Source organism: Ostrea edulis, chromosome 1 (genome assembly GCF_947568905.1).
Source record: "Ostrea edulis chromosome 1, xbOstEdul1.1, whole genome shotgun sequence".
NCBI classification, from domain to species: domain Eukaryota; kingdom Metazoa; phylum Mollusca; class Bivalvia; order Ostreida; family Ostreidae; genus Ostrea; species Ostrea edulis.
In genome coordinates, this window is record NC_079164.1 from 104,171,028 (window position 1) to 104,195,203 (window position 24,176).

Consider the following 24,176-nt stretch of genomic DNA (forward strand, 5'->3'; position numbering starts at 1 on the left):
GCATGTTGTATCCAAGGATTGTCGACAGCTCCCCAATGGTGAAGTCCAAAGTTGCAATAAAAACAGCACGTGTTATCCCCGTACCCTTTGTAAAAGTATCCCGCTTCTGCAATGGTAGGTAATAGCTTCTGCAAGTGTTCGGGAGCATTTTCAAACGACGCTACTCGATCTGACAGTAGAGCATAACGTGGTGTACCCGGGTTATGTAGTGATTCGTAGTCCGTCATTTTGCCGACTGATGGTTTTCTCTAGCATATCCTTTTTAATACCCGTAAGGCAGCGTGTCATAGTCATGAATACGTTGACGTTTATCATACACCATGCGGTATTTCTTCACCAGAGGAATGGTTCGCACATCATGTTGGCGGGTTCGTTGAATAAAGTGCGGATAGCGGACATGGACTTCTTCTTCTTCTCCTTTCAACATTTTTTCCAACGTATCGAGAGACACGACTCTAGAGGCACGATAATTGAGTGTCAATCCTTTGACTTTGCAGACAGATTTTCCATTCTGGGTCTCGTATGCATAATTTTTGGGCCCGCCCGACATGTACTTGATGATACGATCTCCACCCAATTCATCGGTCCAGCCGCCTAAACTGTTGATAATGGTCGGGTTGAACTGGCTCTCGTCGTGCTGATAGATGATACTATCCGTGTCAAAGTATAAGACACGCTCTCCCAAAGGCTGTAACGTCTCGTACAAATGTAAACGAGCATGAGCTGTTGTAAAACACGCCAGCACCACGTTTCCAAAGGGACAGTCTTCTAAAAATTCTTCTTTCTCCTGATAATTGATCAGTATCATATCACATTCGGGGCGTTCACGATTTTCTAAGAGTTCGATGCCTTTGACTTCTAAAGTGGCATCTTGTAATTTCTGTTGTAATTCTTCTTCTTCCGTGAGATACAGGGATTTGGGTAATTGTAATCGTTGAGCAAATTTTCCCCACAAGCAATTTAAAAAGAGTTTGGCAATGGTTCTTCGGACAGGATTTTTCTGGATGTCTGCCGGGTTCATGGCAATGCCTTCTCGTTGCTGAATTTCCTCAATGTAATGTTGCTGCTGTTGGGCTGTTTGACAATCCTCGGGGAATCCGGAAGCTTCTTGTTTAATTTTCAAAAAGGTGTTGATATACGATCGAAATAAGTGGTCACTGGTTTTCTCAAAATGCCAAACTTCGTAAATGCGGTCGAGACGACAGCCTAGATCTAATGCTTTGTGAAGTTCGGTGGTCACCCAGGTGCCAGTGAGACTGCGTTCAGAATCGGTGTGCTGGCACCGCTCGTCGGGTCCTAAGTTGCGCTGTTCCGCACAGGTGCGGCATAAGGGAAAGAGTAATTTGCCCCCGGTCTTGTAAGGTAATACGGGGTGATACAGCTCTCGGGGTGGGAGGACACGACAACGAATGAGCCCGAAATAGTCTCTGACATCGGTGAAATGGCTGGTGATGACTTGGGGATGTTGGACGGGAAATGGCTTGTATTTCAACACGTACGGGTACAGGGAACAGACATCCACGTATCGCATATCCCCTTCCTCACAATACAGTCGTGTAGCATTGGTCCGCCCTCCGTACAAAGCGTCACGGGGATTCAAAGGATCTTGTATATCGACTCCTTGTAAAAATTCCTGTAAGTCGGGATTGGTCTGGGTCTGACGATCAAACTCGTGTTCCCATATGCTCACGACTGTATAGCCTTGGTCTTCTAAAGCACTGGCTCGTTTTAAGGTGTCCAGGTAGAGGTCTTGATACGTATGCTGAACACGATGAGGATGCATGTCAGTCAACAGATTCGGGTAACAGGTGGGACAGCCGTGCCAGTAACAGCCATAGAATTCGTACACGATACGGGATTCCTCGTCATACCCATCTACTGTATAGGGTCCAAGCGTGACTTCGCCCCCATTTCTAGCATGTCGTATGCAGTGATGTTGATGTTCTAGCCAGGCGAGCCATCGACAAGCTTTAGCTGAATATCGTCGTGCTGGCCGGTAGCCCATATTAGGAATGATGGCGATGGTATTTTCAACCATGAATCCTCGTCGGTAGGCTAAATTAGCCGTGCTGGCAAACGTGATGGATTCTTGAAAGGGGTCTACTTCCACCAGATCAAACAGGGTGGACTTGAAATGGGCACAACACCGGCGTAAAATATCCACGTCCGAGATGCAGTAAGCTAAGAATTCTTTCTGGAAATCAAAGACTTTCCCCTCTTGTTGATGGTACCAAGTATAGAAGGCTTCACGATTGGCGGTGGACATATCGTCAGGATTGTAGAAATGAGCGGCCGGGTAAGGACCCACATACTGCTGGTTCTCTGTCGTGTTGAAAAAGTGCGGGAAATATCCTTTCTTCAATTCCGTTAATCCGAAAGCAGAGGGCATCTTGGCAAGAGCAAAGGGTAAAAAGTTGTAAGAATCGATGAATCTCAACCCCAAGACTTGCATGGATAAGATTTTACTGCCGTTCAGGATGACGGTGGGTTTGATACACGCCGTGTGAACCAGGTAATTCAAAATAAACTGCCCATCGTATCCTTTGAAATTGTGGGCAATGATGGTGGCTTCATCGTGTTTGAGTTCCACATGGCCTTGCTCATCGGTCTCGCTCTGTAAGAGCCATTCCATAAACTGTTTTAACGTGTCGGGTCCTTGAAATAGGAAGCGGCGTTGTGATCCGAATCCTTCACAATGAGAACAGGCCTTGTCGATATCCACACTGTCGCAATGTTGACACACACGTTCTGCCACGCATAAATTGGGTATGTGAATACCGTTTTCCTGACTGCATTCGAAATCGTAATAAATGTACATTTTCAACTCCTCTTCTTCTTCTTTTTCTTTCTTAGGTTTGGGTTTCGTCTGTACAAAGCAGTGATGAGGCATGGTGACGACTTTGTGACAGATGCGGCATTCGGTTTTTCCCCCGCACGCGTGGCGTTTTAATAAATGCTTGGACATCCATTTCTGACACTGGTTACAGCGCCCCATTAAACTGCAGACCGTGGTCTTTGTATTACTGCTGTAAGGTTTCAAGTGGGTCTGGTAACAAGCTGCATTTCTGAAAAATCCCTTACAATGAGGGCAATTCGTCTGAGTCCCGTCCGGGATACAGGGGGTATCGGCTAAACAAAATGAGCATCGATGAGGACAGACGGTCCGATGTTCTTCAATGTGACTGTAGCCAACATCGCAATAATCGCAATAGTATTTGTTTTCCGTCACTCCAGGCATAGACACAATGGCATCGTAATGCTCGTTATCCAGCAGGATATTCAAACAAGTCCCGTGCCCCGGTCCTTTGTAAATAGGTTCCAGTCGTAAACGAGTTGTATTCGTTTTGAATTGAAATATTTTCAATCGATACTGCGGGGCGAGCGCGTGCTGTAATTGCTCCCATTCACGTGGCCCACACGGCTGGTTCATAACACACCCAGCTTGTTCCATCAAGGCTTTCGCTTCTCGTTTCTGATCGAGAGAATCTTTATCCCCTTTTCTCATGCGTAACCATTTCGTTTCCCATGCCGGGTCGTTTGATTTCTGGCTGTGTAGACGTGCTACCACAATAGCCCGGGACAAGCAGAGAGAATCCTCAGGATTTTGAATGCGAACGATCGCTCTCTTGGAGGTTTTGAATTTCTCCTTATCCACGTGTAGATGTTTTTTCTTAGTGCACCCGCTGCCTTGTGGATATTTGACATGGAAAAAATCCATCTGCACTGCCCCGTCGGTGATTAGGAATTCCTTTTTAGATTGCTGCACGGATTCTATTTTGTTCAGAATTTTGTCCTCGTTGAGCTGATTGGACTGCGTAAATTCGTACCAAATAGCTGAATCCAGAGACGGGTGCCGAATATTTAAACGTAGATAATCATTAGGATTGCACTGCATTTCCTGTTTCACATTTTTTAACATATCCCGGAAGAGCCTACGAATGAAGGTTGTATTTTCTTTCTCTGGAATAGGTTTGAAGGCAACATTGTAGACATTTTCCTTGACTTTAAATTTCCGTGATTGACGTCCTCGTTCCAGTTGAATTTTGTAATAATCCGAAATGAGTTTCTTTTTCCCTCCTCCCCGCTGTAAATACTGTAATCGCCGTTGATTCTCTCTGCGGAGATGTAATTCACGCTGCCGTTGTCTGTTCAGCTGATCATTCAAAAATCTCAATCGCTGTTCAATATAACTCCGTGGAAGTCCACTAGGTAACTTGTCTGACATGATGTCGAAAGTGATAACGCGAATTGTGTATTGCGTTTATATACTTATTGTGACGTCATAGAAAAGCAGGTTTTTTCACAACGTCAATAACACTCTAAATTAATTAAATTGTTCTTTAATAAACATGTCAACTTAAAACCTTGTGTTATTCATTAGATTTAATACACAGGATTTAATACACAGGAATACATAGAAATACACAGGATTTCACTGGATTTTCAGAAAAATAGCTTTTCCAGGAACTCAAAGCGAAAGTACCGCATGCTAAAATTAGACCAGCGGCCATAGCCCAACCTATTCACCGGACACCCGGCCTACAACCCCTGCTAGGGTTGACCCCGTCCTAGTGCACTCCGTTGACCCCAACACCGCTTGACCAATCAAAAGACGCCCTTGCTTGACCTCATTTGCATAAAAAGTGCACTCAGTTGAACCCCCTATCGGGAGGGGTTATACTACTTCTGCGTATTTCATCTTCATGGTGTGTGCGCCGCTGATATCTTCTGTCATCAGGTAGTCATCCTTTAATATGCTCTATGGTATTCATGGTTTGATTGCAGACTAATTATCACGCGTAATGTATATTAATCTTCTTGAGACTGTTTATTGTAACAAATGTCTCTTATTTTAAAAGCAAGAAAAACATACTTTGCCAAAGCATTTAAGGTATTTGTTCCTCCATATTGAAATAAGCTTTCAGTATTTCCCAAAAAGAAGAGATGTTTTGATATTCGACAGCTTTTTATGCACATCACAATATTCGATAAAGTGGACTTCATTTTCCATACAAAGAATACCTTTTGTTTATAGACAAAATTTACATACTCTGTCATTTCTTGGAATATTTCTATATCTGCCACATTCTATTTCCAAATCATGAGCAATGCTTTGAACTTCTGGAGTTTAAAAAAAAAACCACCACTTCTAATAGTTAGGCTACTGTAAGCTCGTAATTAATGATCAAAGGTTTGCAAAACAATGCAGCTATAAAAACTGTTTTCACTAGGGTATTTTCACAATGATCAGTGGACATGGGGCATACATTTACATTGATTGCTATACATAGTCGAATAACGATGTTTTTACAATAATTAATGAGCACACATTTTCATAACCATCGCACTTCAAACAAAACTATAAATCCTAGTTAAGGGTTGAATAAACAATTTTATTTACACGTCTAACTTCAGCAGTAATCTAATTTTGATAACTATAATTGCAATATATGTGCAAAAACTTCCCTTTTTCCTAAGTAATAAGCATTTATTATATCTTTAATAAAAAAAAAAATGGAGGGGCCGGATCGACTAAGCAAAATGAGTATTCTAAATTTTGTGATGGTGTCGATTGTATATTGATGGAGCACCCTACAACTATTGATAATGACATTTGGAAAAGAATGACTCGCACGAAAGCTTATAACAGGCTTCTACAGAAGAAACATCCCTTTTCAAAGTATTTATTAGAGGTTTAATACAAAGAGAGCCTGCAGATATACCACTTAAGTCATCAACACAGTTATTGTCAATTTACAGTTAGTGTGAACGACTCAATATTTAATTTCAATACAAATCTATCAATGATGAAAGAAAAGAACAATCACTGCGATTGGACCAATATTTAAAGGGGCGGGAATAAAATATGCTGATGAACACGTGCGTGTCGTAACATAATCTGTTAGCACGATGGAAGAAAGTCAACAAGGAAGACTACGCAAAGGGAAACCGATATCAACTGAAAAAGAGGACGTTGATTCTAAAATTACACGCCGAGGGATTATCTTATGGTAAAATCAGTAAGAAGAAATATTTGTACCCTGACAATGTACTATCAGTGTCTTTAATTTGTAGAGCTGCGGGAATTTTTTCAATGATTTTCGAGAAACTACAAAAATATCCGGGAAGCAATTTTTGCTACTTCGCGATTTCGGTCGAGTCAGTTACATTTTTTAACGAAGCGATTGTCATTTGTACACACAACCAACTCAAATGCAGGGGGAAATGAAAAAAAAACCTGAAACAGTGTCAACTGTCTCAAGTCTTGTGGAATATAATTATTTGAAAAGATTAATACGAGAGGTTTATTATGTTTATCGTTCTCAATTTTCTTTAACATCAAAGGAAACTTATCTCCATGAGCTCTTTTTAAACATTGTTTATTTTTCTGTGACTAAAGGGCTATGAAATCCTTGTTACCAATATACCCAGGACTTACAAATGCTACAAAGAGACATATATAGTAACTGGGCTTAATATATTCTATTTGGTAAGTGAGTTACATAAATTGGCTGCACCCTAGAGTAAGACTTCTACAGATACTTCAGATTATTTAATTTCTACTGGCAATTGAAATAAAATAGCCACGAAATCAAAATTCAACTGATATAAGCATACTCCTAAGAAACATGTTATATTTAATATATAGTCAAAGTTTTGCCTAAATTTTATTCATTTACACAACGCCAAAAAGAAACCCACCGTGTCAACGAAATAAAACACATTGATGAATAGAGACCTATACCAACAATTTGACCGACCATTCGAAAGCGCTTTTATGAAATCCTTCGGGAACGTTCCTATGAACTGTTTTGAGCAATAGGATTCGTTCACACTGCCTGTAACTCGACAGCAACCATATCTAAGGAGAGGTGATCGTCTTTACACGTGTACCCGGTAATATATGTCTCGGTTCCAATGATACGGATTGACAGGACTACATTTGGCAAGGATAAGGGATATATCTTCATTTGTTCTTGTGTGTGTATCTGGAAGTGCTGACGTAAAAGGGTGATATTTCTCCATATCCAAGCGTAATGAACTATTTCTGTGTTTTACTATGGGTGGTGAAGAACAAATAGGATTTGGGAAGTCCATCTTGCACTTTTTATAGGATTTTATTTCGAAGAACTCATACAGCAGTCGGAGCAGCGATGAGAATTCCAAAAGATTTTCTTGAGTAAGACTGACAGACATTTATGTAAAGGGTCATTTTCTATTGGAGGAGAGGGACCAGAACCTTCTTGTGGGAGCCATAATGTTCGTTTTGGATTACCTAACTCATCTTTACCAACAGGGCAAGAAGCTGGAAGACCCAAGTTCTGGGCAGCTCAAACGAGAGCAGATTCACTCCTTCATTACTCTTAAACTGCATTAGAGCCTTTCCCATCAAGCATTCCCAGACATAATCAGACAACATAGTTAGATTTCCATTAAAATCCACTGATATCAACAGTTCCATGTCCGAGAGACTGTAACATTGAAAAAGCAATGAAAAGATCTAAGACGGATACATCAACGTTTAGTGCCAGTGCTGACCCTGACATCGCCGGACTTGTGTAATTCTGGACAATGCAGTTGCAAGGGAAAATGCTCTACTGAAAGTTACTAATGCTATTGTTAATAATGTAGCTGTATGAAACACCATTTCCAAAACTCTTATCCCTGAATTCAATCTACGTATTATTATTATTTTTTTTACTTCATACATATTATCATATTCGTTGTAATCGCTCAGTTTATCATTATGTGGACATTGCACGTACCTTTAAAGGAACCGATTCACGATTTTCCACAAAATTTTCTTTTTCACTGTAAATGATCAACATCTACTGTCTAATGTGTTCAAAAGATTTCACTTAAAAATTATGGTTATACATCATTTTAGAGGGTTTATTATTTGTTTTGTAAACAAAGATTGCGGTTTGTTATTGTTTACGAAATTTTCAAAGAAATGGATATCGATCTAAGTTTATCATCATCTTTCACATTTCAAGCATTTTTGGGGTAAAATATGCCATCTAAAAATTAATATTTGTGACTATGCAAAATTAAGATGCTTTATATTACAAAATCAATATTTCACTTGTTTGTATACATAAAAAGACTCGAGTGTTAAAATATTGCTTTTATTCTTGCATTCAGAAGGTCAACATTTTGGCTGTCAACATTAAATGAGTTATATTTTTAATGTTTAACATCGAAAATGAAAATTCTTTTTATCAAAAATCGTGAACCAGTCCCTTTGCAGAAGGCTTATATAGGGTCTGCCTGCTGCCTAATCCTAATATGTTATAGATAATATAATACTGTTTTAAAAAATCATGCTATGGAAATAAGTTAGGGGTGATTGTTTTTCAAGCTCGATGTTGTCATTAAAATACGTCCAGTTTATTAGTATGTAACCGAATGTTTTACCAAATATTTTCTAAACCAGTTAATTACTACTTACAGTATAAACACACCTCTTATAGCAGAAATGATACTTTGCAATCCTGACTGTGCTACTCTGTGCTTGCAAGCAGGCTGATAAGATGTGTTAGGCCTATTATACTTTCATGTAAAATACTCGAATCTGATTGGTCGAGAAGCATTTGAAAAAAACATATTGTTACCCTCTGAGAATAGAAAGCACGCGCTCTAGGGTGATAGTATCAAGCAACGGGTAACATTACTTGACAACGGGTGATATGAAAAAAAAAAATCACTTGCGTCATATTTATGTACGTACGGTTTGCCGTAACTTGTTAAACGACGTCGTTTGAGCGTTTGTAATAAACCCGAATACCCGCATTAAATTGATATACAAAACATCGCATGATAGTGATTTATCAAATGTCAACAGACGTAAGATTTTCTGCTTTGTTGTTTATAACACTCAGTATGATAAAACAAATATTTCGACAGTTGACTCGTTTACAGGACTACGCTCTATATGTACAACATGTATTCATTGTGTACGGCTTATAGTTCGCAAATGTTTTATTTGTATCATCCGTTGTAAGATGATAATCTGTGCGGCTCAAGGCAATAAAGAAATTAAACTTAACCAGGATTGCGAGAAAGGACGTGCGTCAAATAATCACGTTGCCTTGTCAGATGCCATGCCGACTTGTCCGATAATTGTGTCAACAAGGCAGATGTCGACTTTTTAGAAAATTATGTGAACAAGTTGATGAAAATTGATAGCATTAAGAACTTTTTGATGAGATATTAAGTTGCTGGTTATCAAGATTATCATTTGACAATCTGACATAGAAATCTGATATACCAACGTAATGATCTGTCACGATATTAAAGCTTCAAGAACCACAGGCAGATTACTTGTCGTAAACTTCGGATAAGACCGCAAAAACCGAGGCCTTGTGTCATAGCAGGTGGGTCACGATAAAGACCCCTCTCTTTACCGGCAATGGTAACGTACCCATATGAGTGAAAAATACAACCAAAATATTAACTCATACATGTATCTATCTATATACTTTTCTACTTGTCTTTCCATTTATCTATCCACCCACCTATCTACTAGTATATGTCTGTATACATGCGTGCAAATGAATATAAATATATAACATGATAACGTACAGGACGGCATGTCTTCGAAACAACCAAAGATTCCAGTGCTCCATTCACGTAGTGGGGGTCGCGAGTACACAGGTGGTTGAGTCACCACCACAGGAGCGCTCAGTTGGAGTACTTGCTGAAAAAAAAAAGTATCTTGTTTAATTTCATCACTAGCTAGACCTGATTAGTGGTAGTGTATTGTATTATTATGTATAAACGATACCCATCCTATGTCTGTCAGTACTTTATAGAACATTCTAACTCGGTTATTGAAAAGGTTAAAGAAAGGTCACGGTAATTATTCTGCGATATACATTCATACGTACTAACCGATTATGAGAAAATTGATACACATCTCGCTTGCACTAAAAATGTGTGTGTGCATTGACGTGTTTGTTTAATGTGTATCGATTTCGGAATGCAGACGATTGATTTATAATGTTCTTCGGTCATTTATAAATTTGTTTTGCAGAATATATCGATTTAGTTTTATCATTATAAAATTGAATTCTTTTTACGTTGTAAACTTTTGTCGAAGTGACAATAAAGTTATTCAACAAAAGCAGATTACCTCTACATTTGCAACAATATACAAAATACTTTAAATGATAATTAATTGAATTTATAATTTCCTTTTCTGAACAACCCAACTAAAACTTTTTTATCAACAATATTTACTAAAAAAAAAAAAAAAAGATAACACCCGTAAACCAGAACTGTTCATTGTTGAAAAATGATTTCATCTTTAAACTTTGATCATGATATGAACTGTCCATTCTTTGAAGAGAAAAAATGCTTAAGGACCATCAAATATATGTAAATTCATATAGAATTGATTAATAACATTGTCCAAAATTTATAACAATGAAAAATATCATATATGACTGCATTTAAATGAACCAAATCAAATTTAATTTCAAACAGCAGAAGGTGTAACCTTTCCTGAAAAATCCTTGGATACTACCTATGGCAGTATCTCCTGCCAATTACTAAAATCACCTTCTCATATAATTTTTTTTTTATATATATATAGTTAACTTACCCCTTGACCAGCGTTCATCGTTGTTATGTCTTTATGACCTGGCTTTTGATTGAAATTTATACTGCAAATAAGAGCATATTTAATTCTGCTTTTAATCCGTAATTTGATTGGCTGACATGAGCACACCGGAAAAAAATTACTTATTCTGGTTGGCTTTGCGTGCCAAATATAGTCACAAAAATATATCTAAAGTTCGTACGAACGTGCTTTAATTTGCCGGAAGTAAAATATCATCAGTTTTTCTCCCACGTCCTGTCTTGCTAAAAATGGCTGACAAAGTTCTGCACAGGAAGAGATTAGTTTTGAAGAATTTATAACAGAAATTACAAAGAGATACTTTTTAAAAAAATTATCTACGCAAAATACTAGTCGACTACCTTTGATTGACGATTAACTCTTGCCCACAGCGTATAAAAGTTTCAAAATAATGAAAAACAAAGACGCGTTTTACAAAAGAATTCACGACTAACGACCAATTTTACACCCTGGAATATTCTCGTTTATTGTAAGATTATTAACTCCAATGCAAAATAGTAAACAACAAGAGTACGGCAAACGGTACATAATACGCCCGTGAATTGCTTACATAGGGTGTTTTTCTTGTGCTATAATTTGAATAACTTTGCTTCAGGTATTATCAGCCATCATGAGGCTGTGACAAACTTTCATATGAACAAAGGGTCTTAGCTTAAAAATCTAGATTTCCTCAAAATAGACCAAGTTCAACAACCTGTAATTTTTTCAAAAATGGAAGAAAATCAAAATCCTTCTCCAGATGCACATCTTCAATACCCATACAAACACCCCACAAAATAAGATGGTCCTCGCTTGAAAACTGAGAGGAGTTTGGCGGACAAATTATGTACCCTGCATAGAATATTAATTTCAAAATAGACCAAGTTCAACAACCTGTAATTTTCTAAAAAATTGTAGAAAATCAAAATCCATCCTAAATGCACATCTTCAGTACCTATACAAACACTCCACAAAATAAGAAAGTCCCTGAAGCCTTCTGAATTGCATGTAATACCACATAACCTGCCAGTGCCACCCCTGAGAAATAACAACACTTTATTTAAGCGGAGGAGACGTGGTTAGCGTTTATTATTATTCGTGTTCTATACAACTGTCTGACCTCAACCTTTGTAGGCCAAAATAACAAAAGAAGATAATGTAGAAATAAATAATTCTCTCATTCTGGTATAAGACAAAGACATTCTGAACAAATTCAGTTCAGAATACTGAATATTAATGTTGGCATAAGAAAATAATTTGTCTAAATTCATAACTGGGATAAGTTTGGATCCAGTTCGTGATATAACTGAAAAGTCCCCATCGCGGTGAATATCTGTTTGACTCTTTTCAATGAAAATTGACCAAGATGATTCAAGAAAAAATATGCCGCAAATATCATGGCTTAGTAACACGGATACCACGAGAAATCCTGAAAGAAGGCTATATATAACGTTAAACTATATATATATACACACCACAGCGCCAATTATTGACCTCTTATTGATTTCATATTGTTAAAGAAAATATAATCCGTCGAGAGAATCGGAATGGGGCGGGGGGGGGGTCCATAAAATTTTCAAAGCATGGGTGGGGGTTGCGACCTAAGTTTGTATCCTTTTCGCTCCTAAATAGGGGGAGGGCTGAAGGTTTCAGGCATAAAATGATATGTTTTTGTTAAAAATGCCCAACGGAGGTGTGTGTGTGTGTTAAAACCCTCACAAATCCTTCTAAATTCGCCATTGAGAATAAATCAAGGGGAGAAAATGGAAAGGAGGGATACATCTCGCTCACGTGGCCCCAATAAAATAAAATTTTGGTTATGTGAAGAAAAAAAAACCATAATCGAGTTTGTGCATTATGTGCGAATTCCAAATCATTCAAATAGCGTGTAGTCTCTTCGAGTTTGGCCAAAGTAATTTATTACACACTACTGAGGAGTACGAGTAATACACGACACTGTCATTACGTAAGATCCACTGACACCCCATATCATAGCAGGGAATTCTATGTGGAAGAATCATTAATACTATCAAAATGCTTTGAAAAGATTCCTATTTTTTTTTTTTTTTTTTTTTTTAAGAATTAGCGAAGTTTATTCATACTTCAAAGTGCCCTTACAATGTTCAAGACATTCGGGCGCATGTCTTGATAACAAGAAAACATTGATATATATATATACATGTATATATAATCGCATCACAATATATTACAAATTTTTTCAAACATATCATTGAAATCTATATGTAGCTTTTTGTATACATGAGAGTACATCTTTAAAGAAGCTTTAACATGCATGTATATATTTTCGGTACTTTCTTCAATTTCTTTGATTCTTCAGTACATCTTGTATTTGTAAATAACAGTTGCTATATTAGAAATTACGTTATTCAAAATGACAATTCTGTGGTTGTTTTCAAAATAAAATCCAATAAGAATGTGTTTCCATTTGATGTCAAATTTGATAACCTTTGACGTTATTTCCCATATATGCTTTACATTTTCACAAAAATAAATCAAGTGTTCATTGGCTTCAACATTTTCTTTACAAAATTCACACATGTTTGACTCGGTTTTCTTTATTTTCATGAGAAAAGATTTGTTACATAGAAGATTATTGAGAAGTTTAAAATTAAATTCTGCTACCTTTTTTTCATACATATATACGATTTTGTTTTTGTAAATGAGACTCCAGGAGGGTTTATTAATATTTAAAGTATTAATAAACCTGTTTTATTTTTTAATATGCCAGTAATAAGCTCGCTCAAAGTTCTTTTTTGTTTAAATCCACCATACTGCGAAAACCTTTAACTGATAATTGGGGAATGTCGAGTATATGCACGGAAGGAAATAAAGTCCGAGATAAACACTATTTTGGTTACATAATAAAGATAATTTTGTAAAGAAAATTATCTACAGGATACCAGCTAGCGCCCATACAGTCGTTGATTTATATTTGCTCGGAACTAGCCATTGAAGCATCGTTGGGACAAGGAGGATACAAATTGTAAATTTCAGAACTCCAGCACCCTTGGGGCCTTAGGGGCGGGGCAAAAACTGTCCAAAATTGACCAGTTTTCAAAAATCTTCTTCTCAAGAACCGCACGCGTGTAAGAAAAACTAAATGCATGGTGATAGCAGGAAGACCTCTACCAAAATTGAAAATTTTATGATCCCCAGGGTAGGGGTTCTGACCCCAGGGCTGGCCAAACTTACTATATAGTGTTTTTGTGTAAAACATTTAAATACCATCTTCTTTAGTACTATTGATACTAAATTGAAAGTAAACAGATATTTAGAAAGAACAGGTAGTCCTTTACCAAAATTGTAAATTTGATGATCTCAGGGGTAGGGGTTTTGGTATCAAGGTGGGGCTAAAATAGTAAGTTATTAAATGTGTGAACAATGCACATTTTTAACTTCTTCTTGATCACTGCTATACCAATTCTTTTCAAATTTGGAACAAGGGGGACATAAATTGTAAATTTCAGGATCCCTGCACCCCTGGAACCTTAGAGACGGGGCAAAAACTGCCCAAAATTGACCAATTTTCAAAAGTCGTCTAAAAAAATCGCACATGTTTAAGAAAAACTAAATGCATAAAGATGTAAAGCAGGAAGACTTCTACCAAATTTGTAAATTTCATGATCCCCGGGGTAGGAGTTCTGACCCCAGGGTTGGACCAAACTTAGTATATAATGTTTATGTGTAAGGTTGCTGATACTGTATCAAATCTAAATGCATACTAAGGAATAGCAGTAAAAGATGTACAGGAAATGGTGAATTTCACAACCCAGGGTTTTGTTTTGTTTTATACTTTTGCTGAATGTTAAACTTTAGCTTAAATATTTAGAACAGAAATTTTTTTTTCAATGATCAATCTCATAACCCCCATAAGCAATACAAAATAGATAGTTGGGCAAACACGGACCCCTGGACACACCAGAGGTGCGATCAGGTGCCTAGGAGGAGTAAACATCCCCTGGCGACCGGTCACACCTGCCGTGAGCCCTATATCCTGATCCGGTTAAAGGAGTTATCAATAGTCGAAATCAGTGTGCCAAGAACGGTCTAACAATCGGTATGAAATACGTCAGATAGCATTTGACTATCTAACGTATGAGAGGTCTGCTCAGCTGACATTAGATACTCACCAGTGAAAATGGTTCAGGCCATGCATTGCCCTGTCAGAAATCTATTTATTCCCCGAACTAGCCTGAGGAGAGAGCTAGGAATACCCTCAAGACCCAAAGAAAAGAAAAAGTTTTTCATTATCTATATCACCTCAGTATTGGGAACAGAATCATTGAATTGAACAGAAGGTCACCAAGCACATGGCTATCCTTGAAAAAAAAAAGGTGGAGGAACTAGATCCAACCAAACTCGCAGCATCGAAAAATAACAACCTCTGGTACATCTGTAGTGAAATGGAGCATTGATCGTTAGATTTCCCCATGTACCCTGTTACAAATGCGGACAGTTAGGACCCTGGATAAGTGACTGACAGCCACTAAAAATCGAAGTAATGACTTTTGCAACGAGGTGAACGAGCCATCAAAACCCTGGAACCCCTAAAAAGAAGAGAGAACTTGTGCGATTGCGTTCAAACTGTATGACTTGTGTCCATGTGTTCTTATAATGGTTTTAAAAATTGCATGTTCAATAAAATGTAAAATATACAAATTGGTTTATCTTTGACTAATTCCGAGAAATTGTTTCTCATTGAATTCAGGCGTCCCCATACAAAAATAATGCATAGCAGTTGCCACCACTCATATTTACTTTAACATGGATCCGTGTTTACCCTACTCTCATTTGTGTAATCATTATAAGATTGTTAATTATCTTCACTTTTTCATGAACAATTGTGAGACTTCCTATAGTTGATATAGTAAAAACCCAGATCTATAGAGAGACCAAGTGCTCCGATAAAGGGAAATTTAAAATGCATCTAATGCAGGATACTCTTTTTTTATTTTCAAGAGTATGCCAGACATAATCAAATGCGGAAAGGGGGGTTTCTTTATGTGTCAGAAGTGTGTCCTAACTTTTCCTTTGGTAACAGGAATATAAATATATATACACTTTATACACCACCATACACCGTATATTGTCACTCCTTTACACACTGCTCGCAATCATTATGTAAATTAGATTTTCTTACATAACGTAGTGATGATCGGGATCGGGAGAAAATAGAGGGGCGATTTCAAGGTCACAATGTGAATAATGACCTTCGCACAAATATAAAAATGTTGAGTGATTTTATACGAAATTGAAATAATATATTATTTGACAAGAATTTTTTTCACGTGTACGGCTTATCACTTGATAACGCCTATCAATAGAACGACACCATATAGACATGAATTGTAAGATGTACGTCGTGACGTACTTTTTCGTTGTGATCTCATAGGGTGCGAAGTGCACAGATAGCTGTTTTTATATACTATAAAACTGTTCTGCTATATCCATACTAGAGTTTAGGTCCAAAGTACTTTTAGAGTAAAATGAATTATTTTTAAATATACTGCGTAAAACTATATGGGATCCGGGTTAGAATAAGTCCTCACTTCCCCTTGCTTGTCATCAGATGCGACTATATGGGGCGGTCTTTCGGATGAGATCGCAAAAACCGAGGTCTCGTGTCACGGCAGGTGTGGCACGATAAAGATCCCTCCCTGCTCAAAGGCCGTAAGCGCCGAGCATAGGCCTAAATTTTGCACTCCTTCACGGGCAGTAATGACGTCTCCTGCAGAAAGATCTGACTCAAACCACACAATATAGTGAACATATGATGAAACTCTTTGCATGTTAACCGAATTCAGTTTTATAGAACTACTGAATGACTGAGCTCATTGTTTACAAAACAAAGTCATAGCGATTTTCAGAAATAGCCGCGTTTCTGAGAAATGAAAACGAAACCTCTCGCCTATCTATTTTTCTAGACATGATGCAATACTACGGACCAGTAAATTATCTGTGTGTAAATTGTTCATTGAATAAATGTGTAAACTTTCAACCATTGTTCTTAGTAAATTATCTGCGTGTAAATTGTTCATTGAATAAATGTGTAAACTTTCAACCATTGTTCTTTAATTCTTTTTATTTGAAAATTTAACATAAAGGAATACACCAGGAATACAAAACGCTCACACGCTATCCCCCCACACCTCGCCTGCTACACATCCCCACCTCCCCAGCTTGACCGCGCCAACCCCGCTTGACCGCGCCAGGTGGCCCCGGCCATCTGGCCAACTGCTTGACCCGTCTATAAAACCCCGCACTCTAAACTACACTCAAAACTGCACTCAGTTGAACTCCCTATCGGCCCGCACTCAAAACTGCACTCTGTTGAACTCCCTATCTAGCTGCGTTATACTACTTTTTCAAATCAATAATCAGGGTGATGCGTGACGTAACTCGACAGTCCATCAGCGCGAAACATTTTGACAGACCTAATCAGAATATGAATCCACAACTGCACTTTTTTTTTTTTTTTTTTTAGAGGCGCATTGATATTGTTATTAATTGAGCAGTTATTTAATGACGAGTGTGTGAAGAAAAATTCCAAGTGGTTTTTGTTGGTGAATATGGGCATGGCTAGACTTTCGTTTTTCACGCGTGCAAGGACTCGAGTCTCATGGACATTGAAGGCACTTATTTCACCTGAGACACGGACAGTAGACGTTGACAGAGTGAATGTGGAGGTAGGCCTAGAAGTAATAGACCGTGTGGGCTGGGTTTCTGTGAACTGGCATAATGCACCGGATGACATAGCGTAGGCGTATGAGGAATTTGTGACTGTTGTTGAGTGTGACATTCACACCTGATGGCGAGCATTGGAAACGTCAGTATCTAAAAGACCCGTGTTTTTCACTTCTAGTTGCGGAGCATTTTCGTCTTAGATTTGACGCGGACATGACACGCGCTGGGCTCGAACTCACGACCACTCGGTTACAAAGTGAACGTTCTATCACTGGAATTAAACGGCTGATTTATGACAACTTATTCTTGCGCATGAAAGGTGAAGATAACAGTGATCAATCTCATAACTTCTATAAGCAATATAAATTAGAAAGTTGGGCAAATACGGACCCCTGGACACACCAGAGGTGGGATCAAGTGTCTTGGAGAAGTAAGCATTCCCTGTCGACCGGTCACACCAGCCGTGAGCCTCTTGATCAGGAAAACAGAGTTATCCATAGTCAAAATCATTGTGCCAAGAACGGCTTAACAATCGGTATGAAACAAGTCACCAATGATAAGTTGTATTGGCAAACTAGATCGTTATAACAACCATAGAATTTGCGAAAGCTGATTTTAGACGAGACTGTTGAAATCCCTGCACCATCAACTTGTTTGTCAGTAGCCTGTCTCGATTTAAAAACTGACCATACGCAGAACAAGCTCTTGCGTATCGAATCAGTTGAGAGATATAAACACCTTAATATGCAAGTGCTAATGGAATATTGCTTAGTTTAGTGCACGGAAAATTTCGCAGAGAAAAACTGGGGGAGGATCATGTCACGCACCCATGTCGTCAGTCTGCGAAAAAATTGTAGACCTTTACAAAGACTCGCCAACTTTTAACGGGATCATAGGTGGAGTTGAGACCCAAGCACCTGGTAGATTATATCTCTTGAGTTTTAAAATAAAAATATTACCTGTAAATGAGTATTACGTAACGAATAATGATATACTTATAGCAGTGACGGTATATGGGTCGAAATAGGTCTAATAGAAACAATATAAAGGAATCAATAATGAGTTTAACTACTTAATTTGTACTTTTTAAAATACTCTTGGTCTTATCTTGAGGGGGTAGCAATTATCTCCCTTTGGTCGATTCACAGTCAATTCCCATGTCGATATAAATACAGTAAGCTCGTCAATGATCAGTACTTTTTAGCTTGTAAAGTTATTGTATGTTAACTAAAATTCATGAAACTGGCGTCCTTCCTACAGTACATTCATCAATTATAACTAGCTCAGCCGTGTTAAACTCATTCGTCTGTATTGAATGAACACATGACGTCACTTTTCGTATGAAGTAAACAGCGGCAGATAGTAAGGAACGTTTTGAGCTATACAACAATATATATCTTAAGTTATGTCAGAGAAACGTACGATGTTGATGAATTTTACATTCCACTCGGATTACACGTCAATTCTTATAACAGGGTTGAATTTACTTGTGATAGATAAACTAAAAGTTATTTTAATGGAGAGTTCACTTGACTATGCCAGTCATTGATATTTTAATTGAACAGATGAAAATAATATCCAGTTAATTGGGTTACCTCAGACGGTTTCAATACTGTCTGATTTATTGTTTAAAAAAAAAAAACCCACAAGAGATGTTTGTAAAACATATTTACCCCTATGGTGCAAAATTGAAAAGGGTTATACACATGCTCATTTAATTGATAGTAGTATCACCAATTCAAAATATTGAGCAGACAATATCTTCCTATGTCAAGAGTGGATTGACCATGTGACCTAAAATCAATAGGGGTCATCTACTCCTTATATATGCTGTACCAGTGTACCAAGTTTGGTGCCAATCAAACAATTCTTAAAATATAGGAAACAATATACTACTATGTCCAGTTTGACCATGTGACCCCAAAATAAATAGGGGTCATATTCTCATGAAAGTGTACCAAGTTTGATATCCGTCAAGCAAAGGGTTCTCAAGCTATTTTAAAAATATACAGCATATTCCAATGTCCAGTGTGACCTTTGACCATGTGATCTCAAAATCAAGAGGGGTCATCTTCTGAAGATGTACCAGTGTACCAAGTTTGATGTCTGTCAAGCAAAGGGTTCTGAAAATATTGAATGGACAGTATATTCCTATGTCCAGTTTAACCTTTGACCATTTCACCTCAAAATCAATAGGAGTCATCTTCTCCTAAAGATGTACCAGTGTACCAATTTTAATGTCTGTCAAGCAAAGGGTTCTCAAGATATTGAGCGGACAATATATTCCTATGTGTAGTTTGACCTTTGACAATGTGACCTCAAAATCAATAGGGTCATCTTCTCCTAAAGATGTACCAGTGTACCAAGTTTGATGTCTGTCAAGGAAGGGGTTCTCAAGATATTGGTATATCCCTATGTCCAGTTTGACCTTTGGCCATGTGATCTCAAAATCAATAGAGGGTTTTCAAGATATTGAGCGGACAATGTCTTCCTTTGTCCAGAATAGATTGACCATTGACCTGAAAAACAATAGGGGTTCTCTTCTACTTATAACCGGCAATGGTGACGTCTCCATATGAGTGAAATATTCTGGAGTGCCAGTGGGACGTTAAGCAATATAAAATCTACTCATAACCAACTCGCATATGAAATATTACCATCAAGTGAATTGTTCTAAAGATATTGAACGGACAACATGAGGTCTACCGACAGACAGGACTGTGAAAAGCATTATGCCCCACTTCTTTGGAGAAGGACATAAAAAGGAAGAGGTTCAACTGGAGGAGGTTTCAAATATTGACGAAATTACAATTGATTCATCAGCGGCAACATACGTCCCAGAAGTTCAGTCCTCCAACTCAAAAAGTTTGGAAGAAACAGCAACCACAAGCCAGTAATAAAACTTAAATATACATTTTATCAAACATTACATCGGTAATTTATATACACTGTAATAATTGGTTCACGAATTATTCATTTATAACTGTTACAGTGTCAAGCAAACTTATGAGAATATAATATGTGCACATTTTGTAACGATTGTACATCATTATCATATAGGGCTCGCGGCGGGTGTGACCGGTCGACAGGGGATGCTTACTCCTCCTAGGCCTCTGATCCCACCTCTGGTATATCCAGGAGTCCGTGTTTGTCCAACTCTCTGTTTTGTGTTGCTTAAAGGAGTATGCAATACGAAGTGCTGATCGAGCAAAAGAACAAACTATCTATTACCAATTAATGACCAAAAACCTAAGAATAGAATTGAACATGACACAACTTTGAGCCAAGTTTTCCTCAGTTTTGATGGAATACCCCCCCCCCCCTAACTATCATGATTAAAAAGAAAAATATGTTACAATGAATTATTGCAGAGAGATATCTTATTCATAATAAGGATTTTTTTATTTTAAAAAAAGACTTATATTAAGAATAAGTGCTCTCAAATTAAACTTCGTGTTAGAATTGGCGTATCTTTGCAATGGATTATATAGAATTAATATGAAATTATTAGATAATCAGATCAGTAGTTTGTGAAGTGGCTTGTATTTTTAGATATTCAGTATTTCATTACTTCGCGTCCACATATTTCTAAGAGAGCGGCAGACAATATAATTAAATGTGAGAATATGTAATTACACCCAGTAGTATTCTACTATACTACAAAAAATCGAGTTGTTTTACGAATTATCATGAAGGAAAAATAATTGAATCGATCAACTATAGAGCAAGTTTGTAAAATATATATTTATAAGCGAAATATTTGCAATATTGTTCGATAAATCAAAGTTTTTAGAAATCCTATTTTGGTTTTTCAAACACACATATCAGCCTGATTTATCATTCAATCTACTATTCTGAACACGTGTGTCGCCTTTTACGTTTAAAATGGATGCCCTTCTTACAATTCATGCACACGGTACGACTTCGCTTTCGTATTCCCTGGAAACGATTTGAGCCCACAACACAATCTTTTTCTAAATGACCTGTAACAAACATTCAAATACATAAGACTTGAATGGTAGCAAAAACTTTGAAATGAAATATAATTTCTATTCAAAGACAGAAAAGGGCGCATCCAGATTTTGTTTTTTTAAGTGGCGGAGTTACTATCTGAGATTAACAAAGAAAACATCAAGTTAGATTGCAATCAACAATGGACAGGTATACAATTTTACCCCTTATGTATACGTATATTATGTCGTGTAAAAAGTTGTGGAATTGAAATTACCTGGAAGGTTTACAAGATTCATTCGTTGGGATTTACTTCCAAATTACTACCAGGTACATGTAAGACTGCAAAGTGTCTGGAGGCCAGATCCTCAATAACTGCCTGACAAAATTGCAATCAGTTTTTCATTTTCTCTGAAGTATTTTGAGCACACAGCATATATGCATTTTTAAAGCATCCTTTGTATGATATGAAACACTATTTTCCCCTACACCTTTACGCTTTTCCGGTTGTTGCTATAGTACGATATAAACATGTCTGCTCCATCTACACCACCCATATTGTTGTTTTATTTCTTCACGATTTCTGGGACATCCCTGCAAGTATCATCTGAAATGGCTGTAGATATCAATCTTCCCGGACACCTGCTTCTCTCACCTCTAGAGGCAGTCAATAACACGTAACGGTTGCCGTTCCAGGATCCACTGTGGCGTTTTTGATGGTCTGTGGAAGGCGTCGGTTGGAACGAATGGTTCCCATGAAATACGTGCCCTTGTTGATGAGTTTCGTTGGTAGATCAATCGACGAAAAGAGGTTATCACAGTATACGTGGTAGCCATTGTTGAGAAGCGAACTTTCACGTAACAAATTCATCACGACAGTGGTACCAGCTGCCACAGGTTGGAATTTCTTACCAGGGTAACATGATATTCTAACAATATATCCGTTGGCACTTTCTGCCAGTACCCAGAACTTAACTCCGAATTTCGGGTGCTTTGAAGGAATATACTGGAGCATAGACGCCCTCCCCCTGGTTATCACAAGTGTTTCATCCACACAGACGTCTTGTTTCGGACGGTAAGTACAAACGAGGTTTGAACTGGCTGTCTGGTCTATAAAGAAAACACCATTTTCTATGAGGAATTGGAAGACTGCTAATTCACAAGTATCGCTGTACTTTGCAGACAATACAGAAAAGATTTTATTAGGAAGCACTCCAATATAAAACTTTGATCCCCTATTGTGTCCCCACCGTTCCCCGGGTGTCATGATTTGAACAAACTTGAATCTACAATATATCAGGAAGCTTTCATGTAACTTACAACTTTTTTTGGCCCATGTAGTGGTGTCTGGATTTTTGAATTACTCCACCTTATTTTTTGCATTTTCATGATTGTCTCCCCTTTGATGGGAGTATTGCACTTCCTTTGATCAAACCTCAATCTCCTTTACTCAAGGATTGATTGATTGGTTGGGGTTTTACGCCGTTTTTGGCAATATTTCAGCCATTTTACGGCGGTTAACTAATTCAATTGTGTTTGGTTGTGAGTGTTTGAGTTTCCCTGACGGTCCCCTGTGAGCCTACTCTTTTTCGAACATCAGGGAAACGATCTTTTGCTTGCCAAGGGGGTTGTGATCCTTGACACGGGACACCCTTTAACGTCCCATCCGACGGACATAAAAGTTAAAAATACATATATATAAACAGGTTAAAAAACAAAATATAATTCATGTATATAAAAGTTGCATTATAAAAGTTTTCAAATTTTTCTGTAAACGTCGCATTCTTGTAAATATTGTATAATATAATGATGATTTGTGTCAAGTTTGATTGAAATTGGTCCAGTGGTTCTGGAGAAGTCGAAAATGTTAAACGTTAAACGGATGGACGGACGGACGTTTCGAATCAAACCCATGTTCAGCAATAGGGAGATAAACCCCATTATCACTGTTATGGTTACAGGTTTCCATTTCTTTAGCCGGGAATTACGTGATGGAATATTTCTCAAAAATTGTTTTGCATACCTTTACATGAAAAGGTGAAGGTAACAAATAGTGATCAATTTCTTAACTCCTAGATAAATTTTATTATCATTGCTCAAGTTTTTTTTTATATTTATCATATAGTACGAGTTTTCTACTGTATCTCTAATACACCAAGAAACAAGTATTCTAAATGAGTGTTCTAATATATAGAGCACTCTCAAGGAGCCGCATCGATGTCATGCAAGGTGACAGAAAGGGCGCAAATTTACCATAGATTGATTTCGGTAATTATCCCAATCTTTTCACAGGGGGGGGGGGGGGGGGGGGGGGGGGGAGTAGTTGAGCACTAAAACCCTATCCTCGATGTTTATTCACTAAGAATAATATATGAGTAAAACTTGAAGGGGCAAATCTCCAATTTTCACGGTGGTGGTAGTTTATAATTTTTTTTATACATATACTATATGTAAATTTAATTATAGAATGTAATTCGATTTTGAAATCGAATAGTTATCTGCAAACTGCCGATGGTGAAGGTGTTCGACAACCAGCTTCTAAAACAAGCTGACGCAGATTGATACATTGATTTATTGGTATTTGTTCATTTTCTTCAGGATAAATTTCAAATCAGCGTAACAAAACGTTAGAAACATACCCCGGTATGAAAGGTGAAAATAATGAACAGTACGCAATCTTTGAACTTCTATAAGAATTATCTCGTGGGGGTCCGGGTTAGAACAGGTCCTCAGTACCCCTTGCTTCAAGTTGCTTGTCGTAAGAGGCGAATAAATGGGGGCGGCCTTTCGGATAAGACCGCAAAAATCGAGGTCCCGTGTCGCAGCAGGTGTGGCACGATAAAGACCCCTCCCTGCTCAATGGCCGTAAGCGCCGAGCATAGGCCGAAATTTTGCAACC

General features: G+C 37.8%; 1 protein-coding gene and 1 pseudogene across 1 annotated transcript in view; both read right to left on the reverse strand.

Moving 5' to 3' along the window:
- Nucleotides 1-10,746, reverse strand: part of LOC130051239 (cornifelin homolog B-like) — a 28,015-nt gene extending 17,269 nt beyond the window's left edge. Inside the window, exons 1-2 of the mRNA XM_056152874.1 lie at nucleotides 10,607-10,746; nucleotides 9,586-9,700 (exon numbers count right to left, since the gene is read on the reverse strand). Coding sequence (XP_056008849.1) covers nucleotides 9,586-9,700; nucleotides 10,607-10,624 — 133 coding nt within the window. The 5' untranslated portion in view covers nucleotides 10,625-10,746. The remainder of the gene's footprint in view (nucleotides 1-9,585; nucleotides 9,701-10,606) is intronic.
- A 10,429-nt stretch (nucleotides 10,747-21,175) lies between these two features.
- On the reverse strand, nucleotides 21,176-21,834 carry LOC125656727 (uncharacterized; annotated as a pseudogene).
- Nucleotides 21,835-24,176: the final 2,342 nt, after the last annotated feature.